Consider the following 13,606-nt stretch of genomic DNA (forward strand, 5'->3'; position numbering starts at 1 on the left):
AAATACAAAATAGAAAAGCTTCCAAGCTGAAGAACATCAAACAAGGCATGTGCATTACTTTGTTCTCCCTGGAAATTTGCCTTTAGGAGGAGGATACTCTGTTTTCAGCCACACAAGCTTTGCTTTTCCACTTGTCTGCGAGTCCAGAGCAGAAAGATTTCCAAGCATCAGACTGTGCCGCTTGCTTTGCTTTTACTGTACTCAGATCTGTCAGCAGAGGCATTAGCTTGGTGTATTCAGTGAAATGCACCTGAGAGCTGCCTTTCTGCTGCCTTTTAAAAGATAACTCAGAGTGTCTGACTTTTCATGAGAGTTGCAGACCTCTGTAAAACTATCAGATTAGATATTAACCAGAGGCCAAAGTAATTGCAGTTTGTATAGTAGGAAAGGCAGTTGTGTAACTGGGCACCCATATTTATGTGATATACAGAATACTAGATCCACAATTCATCAAGCCGCTAGGATTTGAGCATGAATCGATGGCACCTAACAACAACATGCATAAGCACTGTTCTTCACAGGGGTTACGTGACATAGCATGTACTTGCAAAGAACATAAGAATAGCCTTACTGGGTCAGACCAAAGGTCCATCAAGCCCAGTTGCCCATTGTCACGGTGGTCAATCCAGGTCACTAGTACCTGGCCAAAACCCAAATAGTAGCAACATTCCATGCAACCAATCTAGGACAAGCAGTGGCTTGCCCCTTATCTTTCTCAATAACAAACTATAGACTTTTACTCCAGGAAATTGTCCAAACCTTTCTTAAAACCAGCTACGCTATCTACTCTAACCACAACGTCTGGCAACACGTTCCAGAGCTTAACTATTCTCTGAGCGAAAAAATATTTCCTCCTATTGGTTTTAAAAGTATTTCCCTGTAACTTCATTGAGTGTCCTCTTTTTTCTTTGTAATTTTTGACGGAGTGAAAAATTGATCTACTTGTACCCATTCCGCTTCACTCAGGATTTTATAGACTTCAATCATATCTCCTCTCAGCCGTCTCTTTTCCAAGCTGAAGAGCCCTAACCTTTTTAGTCTTTCCTCATATGAGAGGAGTTCCATCCCCTTTGTCATCTTGGCCGCTCTTCTTTGAACCATAGTGTCGCTATATCTTTCTTGAGATATGGAGACCAGAATTGAACACAGTACTCAAGGTGAGGTCACACCATGGAGCAATACAGAGGCATTATAACATTCTTAATCTTGTTAACCATTCCTTTTTTAATAATTCCTGGCATCTTATTTGCTTTTTTGGCTGCCGCCACACATTGGGTGGAAAGTTTCATCTAGAGAATGACACGGGGATCGTTTACCACAGTAAACCGTGGTCACCGCAGTAAATCCGCAGGAATGGAGATATTTGCAATTGGTTTACCGTGGGAATGGGAACAAGACCTTTCACCACCCCGCAGGAATGGTGACAAGACCTTTTACCGCCCTGTGGGAGTGGTGAAAAGTCTTGCTCCTGTGGTAAAAAAATTGCGCCCGTGTAAGACTCGGCATCTCCTCCCCAGCTCCTCTTGCACCTATTTTACCTTCAGGAGTCAGCCATGCCTCGATGAAGACAGAAGGAACTCAAAACCAAAGCCTGAGACCAATGTGATTTGAAGAATAAAACTACCAGACAACAAAAAGTAGAAAAAAATTAATTTATTTTATATTTTGTGATTAGAATATTTCAGATTTGAAATATGTATCCTGCTAGAGCTGGTATTAGACATAACTGGGGTACTTTGCTTCTTTAGCTTCCAGCTCTCTCTCTGACCAGGGGGCAGTTGCCCTAGTTGCACTCCCCTAACACTATTCTTGCCATGTATGGCTAAAGTATTCTGTTAGCTTGATTTTTCTATGTAGCATTCTGTAGTAATTTGGTTTATTCAGTTTTCACAAAAGTGGAGGGGATATTTGTGTAAGGGAGGGGAGACAGGAGTTTTGTTTATCCTTGCTCTGTATTATTTGTGTTTATAAAATGACAATTATACAGAATATTGTCTCTTTTTAAACTTTAATAAAATAAGTTCATTATAAAATCATAACTATTTGAGGCTTCTGCGGATGGGATCAGACAGTTTGCAGGGCGGGGATGGGGACTGAGCTTGCGGGGACGGGGCATGGACGTGAACCGAGCTCGTGCGGACGGGGCATGGACATGGACCGAGCTTGTAGGGACGGGGTGGGAACGGTGATACATTTTTTCCCCGTGTCATTCTCTAATTTCATCATATTGTCTATGATGACACCCAGATCCTTTTCTTGGGCTCTAGCCCCCAAGGTGAACCCTAGCATCCGATAACTGTGATTTGGGTTATTCTTCCCAATGCGCATCACTTTGCATTTGTCCGCAATATATTTCATCTGCCAATTGGACACGCGGTCTTCCAATTTCCTAAGGTCTGCCTGCAATTTTTCACAATCCGCATGCGTTTTTAACAACTTTGAACAGTTTAGTGTCATCTGCAAATTTAATCACCTCACTCGTCATTCCAATTTCCAGATCATATATAAATAAGTTAAATAGCACCGGACCCAGTACAGATCCCTGCAGCACTCCACTGTTTACTCTCCTCCATTGAGAAAAATGACAATTTAACCCTACCCTCTGTTTTCTATCCAATAACCAATTTCTAATCCACAATTGAACTTTGCCACCTATCCCATGAATCTTTAATTTTCTCAGGAGCCTCTCATGAGGACTTTATCAAAAGCTTTCTGAAACTCTAGATACACTATATGAACCAGCTCATCTTTATCCATATGTTTATTCACACCTTCAAAGAAGTCAAGCAAATTGGTGAGGCAAGATCTCCCTCGGCTGAACCCATGCTGACTCTGTCTCATTAAATCATGTTTGCCTACATCTTCCCACAATTTTATATTTTATAATTGTTTCCACCATTTTGCCCGGCACTGAAGTCAGACTTACCGGTCTGTAATTTCCTAGATCTCCATTGGCTACCCTCCAGTCTTCAGGTACTACAGACGATTTTAGCGACATGTATCACTAACAGCAGCTCAGCAATTTCATGTTTGAGTTCTTTTAGTACCCTGGGATGTATACCATCTGGTCCAGGTGATTTGTCACTTTTTAACTTGTTGATTTGGCTTAGTACATCTTCCAGATTTACAGAGATTTCTTTCAGTTCCTCCGCATCATTACCCTTGAAAACCATTTCCGGTTCAGGTAGATCTCTTACATCTTCTTCCTTAAAGACCGAAGCAAAGAATTAATTCAGTCTCTCTGCCATGGTCTTATCCTCCCTGAGTGCTCCTTTTGCTCCTTGATCATTCAACGGTCCCATGGATTCCCTCACAGGTTTTCTGCTTCTGATGTACCTAAAAAAATTGTTATGAGTTTTTGCAAGTTTCTCTTCATATTCTTTCTTAGCTTTGTTTATCAGTGTTTTACATCTAACTTGTCAGTGCTTGTGTTTTTTCTTATTTTCTTCATTCGGATCCTTTTTCCATTCTTTAAAGGATTTTTTTTGTTGTTGTTGTTCTAATAGCCTCTTTCACTCACCATTTAACCATGCCAGCTCTCGTCTCCTTTTTTTCCACCTTTGCTGGTATGTGGCATACATCTGGTTTGGGCTTCCACTATGGTATTTTTAAATAACATCCACGCCTGGTTTACAGTCCTAACCTTTGCACCTGATCATTTTAGCTTCTTTTTAACCATTTTCCTCATTTTATCATAGTTGCCCTTTCAAAAATTAAATGCCTCTATATTAGATTCCTTTTGCAACATCACTCCTGATATCAGCTCAAATTTGATCACGTTATGATCACTGTTTCCCAGCGAACCCAACACAACTCCTGTACTATGCCTTGCATTCCACTAAGGACCAAATCTAAAATAGCTCCCCCCTCTTGTCAGTTCCTGGACCAGTTGCTCCAAGAAGCAGTCATTTATGACATCTAGGAATTTTACCTCCCTAGCACTCCCCCGATGTAACGTTTAACCAGTCAATGTTTGGATAATTGAAATCACTTCTCAAAAAATCTTACTTATACATAGAACAGGAATCTATTTACCAACTAAGGAGCACTAATTCACTCTACACATTCTTCACAAAAATTCACTCAAAACAAAACCCAAATCCCACAATAGTAAAATTGGGAGAAAAAGACCTCAGATAGGCTTCATGGACCAAAAAAACTCCCAACTTTTTTGTTCTTTTTGAAGGGCTTGTTTCATGCATTATAATTATGTAAAAAAAAAAAATCCAAATTTGGCAAAAATAGCTCCCTGCAGCAAAATCTTCCTTCACAAATTATACAGCAGTGAATATCCAAAGAAATGTCACTTAGCTCTTGTTGATAGCTCACCGTGCTCCATTCATACTCCAATAGTTCTGTCCCGTGGCTTTTGTTTCAGCCGTATTTTCTTCTGACTCAAAGACTAGATGTGAAGATCCAACAGGGTCATCCCTGTTTCGCCGACCTGGCTTCTTCAGGAATCTTCCACAAAAAAACAACAAAAAACGGCATAAACCACAAGCTCCAAAGCTTCACTGGTACCGACATGCATGTTTCGCTGTTATCTGAATCAGGGCAGTGTTTATTTGATTTTCAGCTTGTTCCTTCCCATGCACAACTCGGCAAGATCATGAGCGACAATTTAGGATAAGTCTATTTGCTGAACTATAACATTTGAAAATTGCCAAAGCAAAGTGAATGAATATTTAAATAGGAAGTTATAATTAAAGTGATAAGATTGATATAAATACATTTTGAGCCGATGAGGAGGTTAACGGCTAAATGCTTTTTCATATAGAAACATAGAAACTTGATGGCAGATAAATGCCAAATGGCCCATCTAGTCTGCCCATCCGCACCAGGTGGCACTAGTATTCTGTGATGGAATTGGATACCCAGAGGCACTCACTTAAATAATTGCCCCCATAATGTCTGTATTGCGAACAATTTGCCCCAGTGTATTATTCTTATTTCACAGGTGTCATATTGCTGTTTACTTTGCTTGAAGTTTACTACAAGTTATTGCAACCAGAAAAATCATTTCTGATTAGTCATTAAGCCTGAGTGAATGCCTAGGCTGGCTTTATTAAGTTCTGCTGTAGATGATGTGCTCATTAATCCTTGCTCAGTCACAGAATCTTTTGTCCTCTTGAGATTAACCTGGAAATGTTTTGCTTTTAAAGAATGCAGCTGCATGGATCCTGGACTAACATAGGCTGAAAAAGAACATCCTGTCCAGGACACCCCATGCTCTATTAATTAATAAGTTGCATTGTTTCATGCGATCGGTATCAGTGCTTTTGAAGTGCTTGTCATGGCAAGAGATACAGTAGAAGCTAATAATGTCAGGGACTGATTCTCTTATATTATATGTCAGAGCAGGAGTTGAAATGATCAGTTAAAGCTATCAGGGCAAGTCTATAAACTGGCACCTTTGATACCTACACATAGAGCAACGCCCCACATGCATGTATCACAGATGCTATTAATTTGAGAGGCCACAATATGCACTAGAAACTATTTTATATGGCAGTACCATAGCATCTAACTGCAAGGGAGGTATACACATGGGTGGAGCCTGGGCAGCAAATCAGAGAAGAAAAGATCTCCGTAGAAATCCACAAAGATAACACAAAATGGAGATGGCAAGGAATGGAGGCATCACAACAAAAACAAAGAAGATCCAATATTCCACAGTAAAAACAATCCAACGATAAAAACAAAAGACTGTGGATGTAGATGTTTTGTAAGATGATTTATTATTCGCTCTTCACTATAGCGGGTGAATCAGTGCTCAAATCCCTGAAGAAGCGCACCAGCGAAACAGGGAACCCTGTTAGCTGCTATGCTCTGAGTTTGTCTCCTATGGAGTGATTTTCTCCTGCTTCCAAGCTCCAGGATCAAGTTCTTGTGTTTGCAATTTGATTGAGAAGACAACAATTTTCAGATAAGTGTTTTTTTTAAAACTTTTTGAGACTTAGAATTAAGACTGTTGAAATTCACTGTGAAATTGTGTCCTCAACTTTTTGGGAGTTTTTGACCGAGGATGTGTCTGCTGGCTGCAAGTGATATTTGCAACTAGCCTGTCTATATGGGTTGCTTTGATTTTCCCTATTAGACACTGAGGTCTTTTCTCCCTTAAGAGTAACACTTGGACTTGTTATCCTATACTCTTGAGGTTGTGCTATGTGGATATAGAGTTATAAAAATAGCACCATTAAAAACCCACCTTTCAAAAAAAATTAAAAAGAAACTCCTCTCATTATGATCCAACAACCCTGGTCCAATCCCTCCTGAAATGCTTGAGGAAACTGCCAAGTTCTGGCCAGTTTTCCTGAAGGAGAGCAAGCTGGACTCAAGCCTAACTTCCAGTTACAACACATTTTGTGAAGTAAAAACAAAAAAAGTCCAAAGGCTTTTCGTCTAGCAGTCACTAATCTGGCTTTTGAAAGTTGATGCTCTTAACAGGACCTGCTGAGAAGATGTAAAAGTTCTAATAGGCCTATAGTGATGCAACAAGGCACTCAAGTATTAAGGTACTGTGTGTGACTAAGTGGAGAGGTTTCCTTTATGCCATTAGCAAAGTCCAACATCTCTGAAATTCAGACCGAAAGACACAGTTACATGTCTTAGGGTCCCTTTTATCAAGCTGTGCTAAAGGTTTTTAGCATGAGCTGGCATGGTAAATGCTCCAACGCTCATAGAATTCCTATGAGCATTGGAGCACTTACCTTGCCGTCCCACACTAAAAACCTCTAGCGCAGCTTGATAAAAGGGGGTGGGGGGAGGTTTAGTGAACTGATTAGAATATTAGCACTTTGGAAGCAATTTTCAATTGTGTAGCTGGTCCCGTAGTGGACATTGTATCAGGCAGTGCTAAGAGCCTACAAATATCAGAGAGGGAGACCTCTCCTTAGCTTTTCTTCAGAAGTCATGAGGAAATAGTGAAGATCACTCTTCAAATCTGTAGTTCGCCTTCCAGTGTCTCTCACCCTTTCTTTCCAGGCTCTCATTCAATACAAACAAGTCCACTGCCCATTCCAGAAACTTGACACAATCCTGGACGAGGAAAATCTACGTGATCCCCACCAACACGGATTTACCAAGGGCAGGTCCTGCCAATCAAATCTGATTGGCTTCTTTGACTGGGTAACAAGTCAACTGGATGCCGGGGAATCCCTGGACATAGTATATTTGGACTTCAGCAAAGCTTTTGATAGCGTCCCAAACCGCAGGTTATTGAACAAGCTGAAATCGCTGGGATTAGGGGAAACACTAACTGTATGGGTTAAGGATTGGCTAAGCGGTAGACTTCAGAGGGTGGTGGTAAACGGTACCTCATCAAAAACGTCAGAAGTGACCAGTGGAGTGCCACAAGGCTCGGTCTTGGGTGCGATTCTATTCAACTTATTCATAGGAGATATGACCCAAGGGCTTAGAGGAAAAATATCATTGTTCACCGACGATGCAAAACTGTGTAACATAGTAGGTAAAAGCACTTTGCCTGACAGTATGAAGCAGGACCTACTACTATTGGAACAATGGTCATCGACTTGGCAGCTAAGATTCAATACTAAAAAATGTAAAGTAATGCACCTGGGTAAAAGAAATCCGTGCAGATCTTACTCACTAAATGGTGAGATCTTAGCTAGAACCACGGCGGAACGCGATTTAGGAGTAATCATTAGTGATGACATGAAAACTGCCAATCAAGTGGAAAAGGCTGCCTCCAAGGCAAGGCAAATGATGGGTTGTATCCGTAGAGGTTTTGTCAGCAGGAGGCAAGAAGTCATAATGCCGTTGTACAGATCCATGGTGAGACCTCATTTAGAGTATTGTGTTCAATTCTGGAGACCACATTACCGGAAAGATGTGCTGAGAATTGAGTCTGTTCAGAGAATGGCCACCAGGATGGTCTCAGGTCTCAAGGATCTCCCGTATGAAGAAAGGCTAAATAAATTGCAGCTGTACTCATTTGAGGAACAAAGAGAGAGAGGAGACATGATTGAGATGTTTAAATATATCACAGGTCGTATCGAGGTGGAAGATGATATATTCCGTCTTATAGGCCCCTTGTCTACCAGAGGGCATCCACTGAAAATCAGGGGAGGTAAATTTCATGGTGATTTCAGAAAGTATTTCTTTACCGAAAGAGTGGTCGATCACTGGAACGAACTCCCTCTGCAGGTGATCGAGGCCAACAGCGTGTCAGATTTTAAGAGAAAATGGGATATTCATGTGGGATCTCTAAGGGTGTAAAGCCAGGGGGGGTGGGTCATTAGAGTGGGCAGACTTGATGGGCTATGGCCCTTTTCTGCTGTCATTTTCTATGTTTCTAATTAATAGGTCAAACTCAACTGATGAGCTTTACAGGCATAGAACAATTATAAACATTCAAACAAGGATCATGTATATATATTTGCATAAGAATGTGGTTTGAAAATCACCTAGGCTCCCCACAAATGTGGGCAAAAAGGCACAGGCTTATTATATGATAGCATGCCTACTTTTATGTACATTGAAATGGGATGGGCACTTTGAAAGACATGCAGTGATTTCATACTTTACCCCACACATGCAAAAGTACCTGTCACCCTCTCTTTCCCTTGAATTTCATAGGGAAACTCTGTTTGCAGACCAAGCAGCTCTTAGGTAGAGGTGAAGATAGTGGGTGCTGCAGATGGGCAGACTGGGTGGGCCATTTGGCCTTTAACTGCTCTCATGCTTCTGTGTTTCTATGATCCTCTTTTCTATCATAGGACAGAATTTGAATTTCCTTCAGGCCCTTAAGTTCTTTGTTGTTACATTTTCTGCTTTTATTTATCTCAGTGGTTGGACAAAAGTAGGTCAACTCTTGCTTTGTCATAATGATACAGACCTTCTGAACAGAAACCATTAATAGAGAAGGAATAATATATTTGAAAGATGCTGCTGGCAGTACAGTGATTAGCTTAAAGCTTAGCAAAAGAATATTGCAGACCTTTAAGGGTGATAAGCTCAATTTATAGTCACTCTTTATAACAAATTTCAACAGCATTACTGTCATTAATAGCAGACTTTCAATCATTTGAAAAGGAATCTTTGAATCTGAATGGCCGTAAAGTCATCCTCAGAAGTGAATCAGTAGCTTGGTAAGTCTGTGTATATAATGTGTAATAAGAGTGAGGGAGGGCTAGTGACAGCAAGCTATAACAGAAGGAATATTCACATTGCCTTTATCTATTATCCCCTGGTAGCCTTACGACAAGCCATGTGCTGCGTGTGAGATAATGGAGAGCAACTGATGGCTGCTTCCACTTGATATGTAGTGAAAGGAAGCTGTTCATATCAGCAATTTACACTTATACTGTAGAGTGTCTTTTATCCAAGCAGGATTAGGTTGCACTTTACAGTTTAATTTTTGAGAATCGTTTGTGCAGCCACCATAATGATTGTTGGCTACATCCACTGAGTGAAAGTTTCCAGGAAGAGAATGCTATTATCAACCAGCTGAAAAATAGAATGTTTCTGCCAGGCAATCGGAAAGCAAGATCCATCAGGGATTATCTTAGCAATAGAGGTTCTCTGGATCTCACTCCTATGATGATTTTAAAATAATTAGATATTCAAAACTATAGGGTTTTAATATCATGGTCTCTTGCCCTGAATCAGTGGCATAGAATGCTGCTACTATTTGGGTTTTTGCCAGGTGCTTGTGACTTGGATTGGCCTCCGTGAAGACAGGATACTGGGTTAGATGGACCATTGGTTTGATCGTGTCAGTATGCTGTGTGACTTTGATAATTGTCCTGAACCTTTGACTTGGATGGACGATGGTAAACCCCAATGCCAGGGAGTTTGTCTCTCAATTATAATATCATGGGTGTGGCCTACAACATTAATAAAAATACCTCATTTTAATTGGCTTACTCCTAACATTGAGTATTTTATCAATTCATTGTCCACTGAAGTGAGCAGGACATTGAGAATGACATTTTAAAAAGGACATAAAAGTCAGAAAAGGGACATCCAAGTCAGTGCGTCTTAGGTGGCACCTGAATGTGACCAGAATGAACAGACATTTTACTCTCTTGAATGTCCAAACTATGATAAACTGCAACATGAATGTCCACATGTTCAAAAATGGCCACATAGACTTCCATGTGACGGATCATAAATGTTCTTGTCAACCATTTTAGTACCACGAACATCCATCTTTTCTGGAGCTGTCGCATAGCCCCATTTTTCCTGCTAGCGTGGCTTTTAAGGTGGGGGATACAGACAACCACAGCGGGATTAAAGGAGTGAGCCCCTGAATACCTCCAGTAAAGCACTATGCATTTTGTGCAACTTTCAGTGACCTGGGTGTTTCCAGAACTAGGTCTAAATACCAATGTCTATCTTTCTGGACATAGACATTCAGTCCCTTTTTGTACTAGGGAATGGCAGGGACATGGACATCCAAGTGTCAGCTCCTTCCAAGTCCAACCCAGTTCACACCCATATCATGCCTCCTTGCCATTTGGACATTGTGTGTTTTGTATGGCCCTATCCCGGCATTATAATATTGGCATTTGGTCATTCCTTAATTTTGGACATTCAAATGCTGGTTTTAGGACATCCAAAACATGACTAGAGCTTACAAAATAACCACTTTAGTGTTATTTCCAGCAAGAGAGTTAATATGCAACATTTCAGCTTATAAACAGTCTTCTAATTTGATAATTATTTTGTAGCAATACTTACGTTGTTCGGGTTTATTGCAGCATTTATTCCCTGTGTATCAAAGTATAGGTCAGTGCTTTTACCCTCTCATTACAAGCTTCTCAGTCTGACAATATTTCGTATAGTTTGTGCAACCTAATGTAAAAAGGGGTAAAGTGGCACACTGAAGGGCATACTTTGGGCATAATAAGCATGGCACCAGGAAATACGAGGTCTCACTGTTCCCTAGATTAAGTTCTAGTTTCTTTAATAGAAAAGACAGACATTATCTGCCTTGCAACCAAGTACACAGGGTTTCCTGTTACATAATGAAAAGTTATTGCAAGTCGGAGCATCGGATATTTAGCCAAGGTTGGGCTTCCTGCTTCAGCTTAAATCACTTGACAGCAAGCCCGGGACCTGTCTGCAGCTGAGGATCTGCCACATAAGGGTAATATTTCAAATGAAGACTCCAAATTCATATCATGATTTGGGAAATGGAGGACTTATTAGACATATCTGTAGCTACAGCAGCATATTGTGTGGTAATTAACAATGTGTATTATCAAAGCCTATGTTCAAATTTCAAAGAATGTTTAGAGGAAGACCAGTTCGCCTTTCCTGTATTTCTCTATGCTTCCTGTCTTATTGGTAAAGATACCTTTTAGGTGTTTTCTGACTTTCCAACAAGCTCCCTCTTTCTTCTTGACACTTTATTGAAACAAATGTTTGATATTTCAGCTTCTATCTGGAGAAATGTCAGTGAAATAAAGCCTTATGCCTCAAGCAGGAGGAGAGGTACCCTTGTTTAAACATGAAATCTCTTCTACCTCCCCCTCTTTGCCTATCAGAAAGAGGGGGAAGACAGTCGAGTCCAAAAGGTAATAGAGTGGCCCAATCTCCGTAGGAGAAAACCTTCCTCTCAGTGGGCAAGTTTTACAGGATGTGTACTTTAGCCATGGGTCACAGAGAAGGGAAAATACGGATCTGAATTTCATTTTGAAATATATGTACGTGCTGAACCTGCATGCATTGCATCTGCTTTCCTTTAGTACTCCTAGTGTCTGCTGCTTAGTTTCAGAATCCAGTTTGAGGGAACTCATTAGTGCCACTGCTTTAAAGGTATACTTTTTCAGTGGCTTTTGTTTTCCCAGTAAAAGTGGTTGGATGTGTCTGATATATTTGCATCATCGGTCAAAACTATGATTTGTGTATGTCTAGATGCATTGTAAAAAAAAAAAACAACACTTTATCTAGTCAAATTTGTCTTCATTGATGGCAACTGTTAAGAGAATTCGTAGCCCCAAGTTCAGTTTATAATTCCTGATATTATACATATGAGAATCAGAATGTGTAGAAAGCGTAAACCTCTAGCACGGTGACAGAAGACAGTTATGGCACAAGTCTTTTATCTAGCTATAGAATGAAATGGTTTACAAAGTACTATGATGGAGTGATACTCTTAAGTGCTACTAATTCAGTTTATTTTCGGAATATAATATTTTTATGGAAGACTTTGTACCCCAGGGGCTGGGTTAACTGTCCAGTGTTTTTAGTTCTGATATTTATTCTTCATTCCATTGTTTCTTATTTAGATAAGATTCTACCTTCATAGTGTTTTCCTATCTACTAAATATCAGAAAGGTTTTAACAGAATTGACTTTTGTAGGTTCAGTGGTCTATGATATGCCTTAGAAATCCATTTGCTATTTCTTTGTGTTATATGTATATGATTATGTATTTGAATAAGGTGTTGTGAAAATGTCACTTTTTTAATACCATTTATAAACCAAACTGAGATCCTCATATCAGAGCAAGCTTCTTTTCAGTCCTAGTAGATCTCAGGCAGTCCATGGGGCCCATGTTGATTCTGTTCTGTTCTTGTGTTTGGAACAACACTGTCCTGCTTTTGAAACCCAACCATACCAGTGAGTGAATCAGAGTACAGGAAATTCAATTGTACAGACAGAGGAAGAGGCAAGCTTGTTCCATTCATGAACTTTATTGAGGCTTACTTTTTAGTAGGAGAGAGTAAGAACAATTAGTTAGACCCTGTATTTTGTCACTAGAGTCCTTCTTTTCATTATGCAGATTGCCTTTCCAGATGTGTGTTATTGGCCTTAGAACTGTGTAGAGTGTTGGTTTAAAGACTGTTTGATACATTGAGCTTCTGCCTTGCTAGCTTAATTCACTCTTGTTTCCGCAAGCAACTCTCTTCTTGTGCGCACAAGTGGATAATGTCTGCAACTTGCTTTTATTTTGTATTCTTGTTTCCTTTCTCTTTTATGAAATGTTTCTGAGCACTAACTCTTATATATCTCTCTCTTTCTGTTCCTCACAGCGGGAGAATCGAAGGCTACAGGAAGCCAGTATGCGGCTAGAACAAGAAAATGATGACCTTGCCCATGAACTTGTCACAAGCAAAATCGCTCTTCGCAATGACTTGGATCAGGTAAAATGCTTGAGCTTTAAGGCAAAGATCTGAATATGACTTGTAAGTTATCCCCAAGTAATGTGCGAGTTGCTGATATTAAGAGAAAAAAAATCTTACAGATAGTTGTGGAAATTCACCAGCTGACTCTGGAGCACCTATTTTCCTGTTCACAGTCTAGTAATAAAGGGCAAAGACTTGAATGATGGCATACTTACCTGGCACTGGCCATTGATACTGTGGTCCCTATGCTAAAAACAATAAAAGCAAATGTTTAGCAGTTGATCTTCCCTCTTCATTAGAACTGTATATTATTCCATTGCAGGAATGCAACATTTTAATATTCTCTACCCCGCTCTTTTACTAACCTATAGGGTTCCTTTTACTAAGGTGCGCTAGCATTTTTAGCGCATGCTAAAGATTAGCGTGCGCTAACCACATGCTAAATGAAAAATACTAACGCAGGCTCTATGGAGGCGTTAGCGTTTAGCGCGTGCGATATTGTAGCGCTGG

At 40.1% G+C, this 13,606-nt stretch overlaps 1 protein-coding gene across 4 annotated transcripts in view; it reads left to right on the forward strand.

Moving 5' to 3' along the window:
* RABGAP1L (RAB GTPase activating protein 1 like) overlaps positions 1 to 13,606 on the forward strand; it is a 978,589-nt gene that overhangs the window by 935,324 nt on the left and 29,659 nt on the right. For all 4 annotated transcript variants that reach the window (XM_033916610.1, XM_033916611.1, XM_033916613.1 and 1 more), the window contains one exon: positions 13,004 to 13,114. In XM_033916610.1, coding sequence (XP_033772501.1) covers positions 13,004 to 13,114 — 111 coding nt within the window. The remainder of the gene's footprint in view (positions 1 to 13,003; positions 13,115 to 13,606) is intronic.

The sequence above is a fragment of the Geotrypetes seraphini genome, chromosome 12 (genome assembly GCF_902459505.1).
Source record: "Geotrypetes seraphini chromosome 12, aGeoSer1.1, whole genome shotgun sequence".
NCBI classification, from domain to species: domain Eukaryota; kingdom Metazoa; phylum Chordata; class Amphibia; order Gymnophiona; family Dermophiidae; genus Geotrypetes; species Geotrypetes seraphini.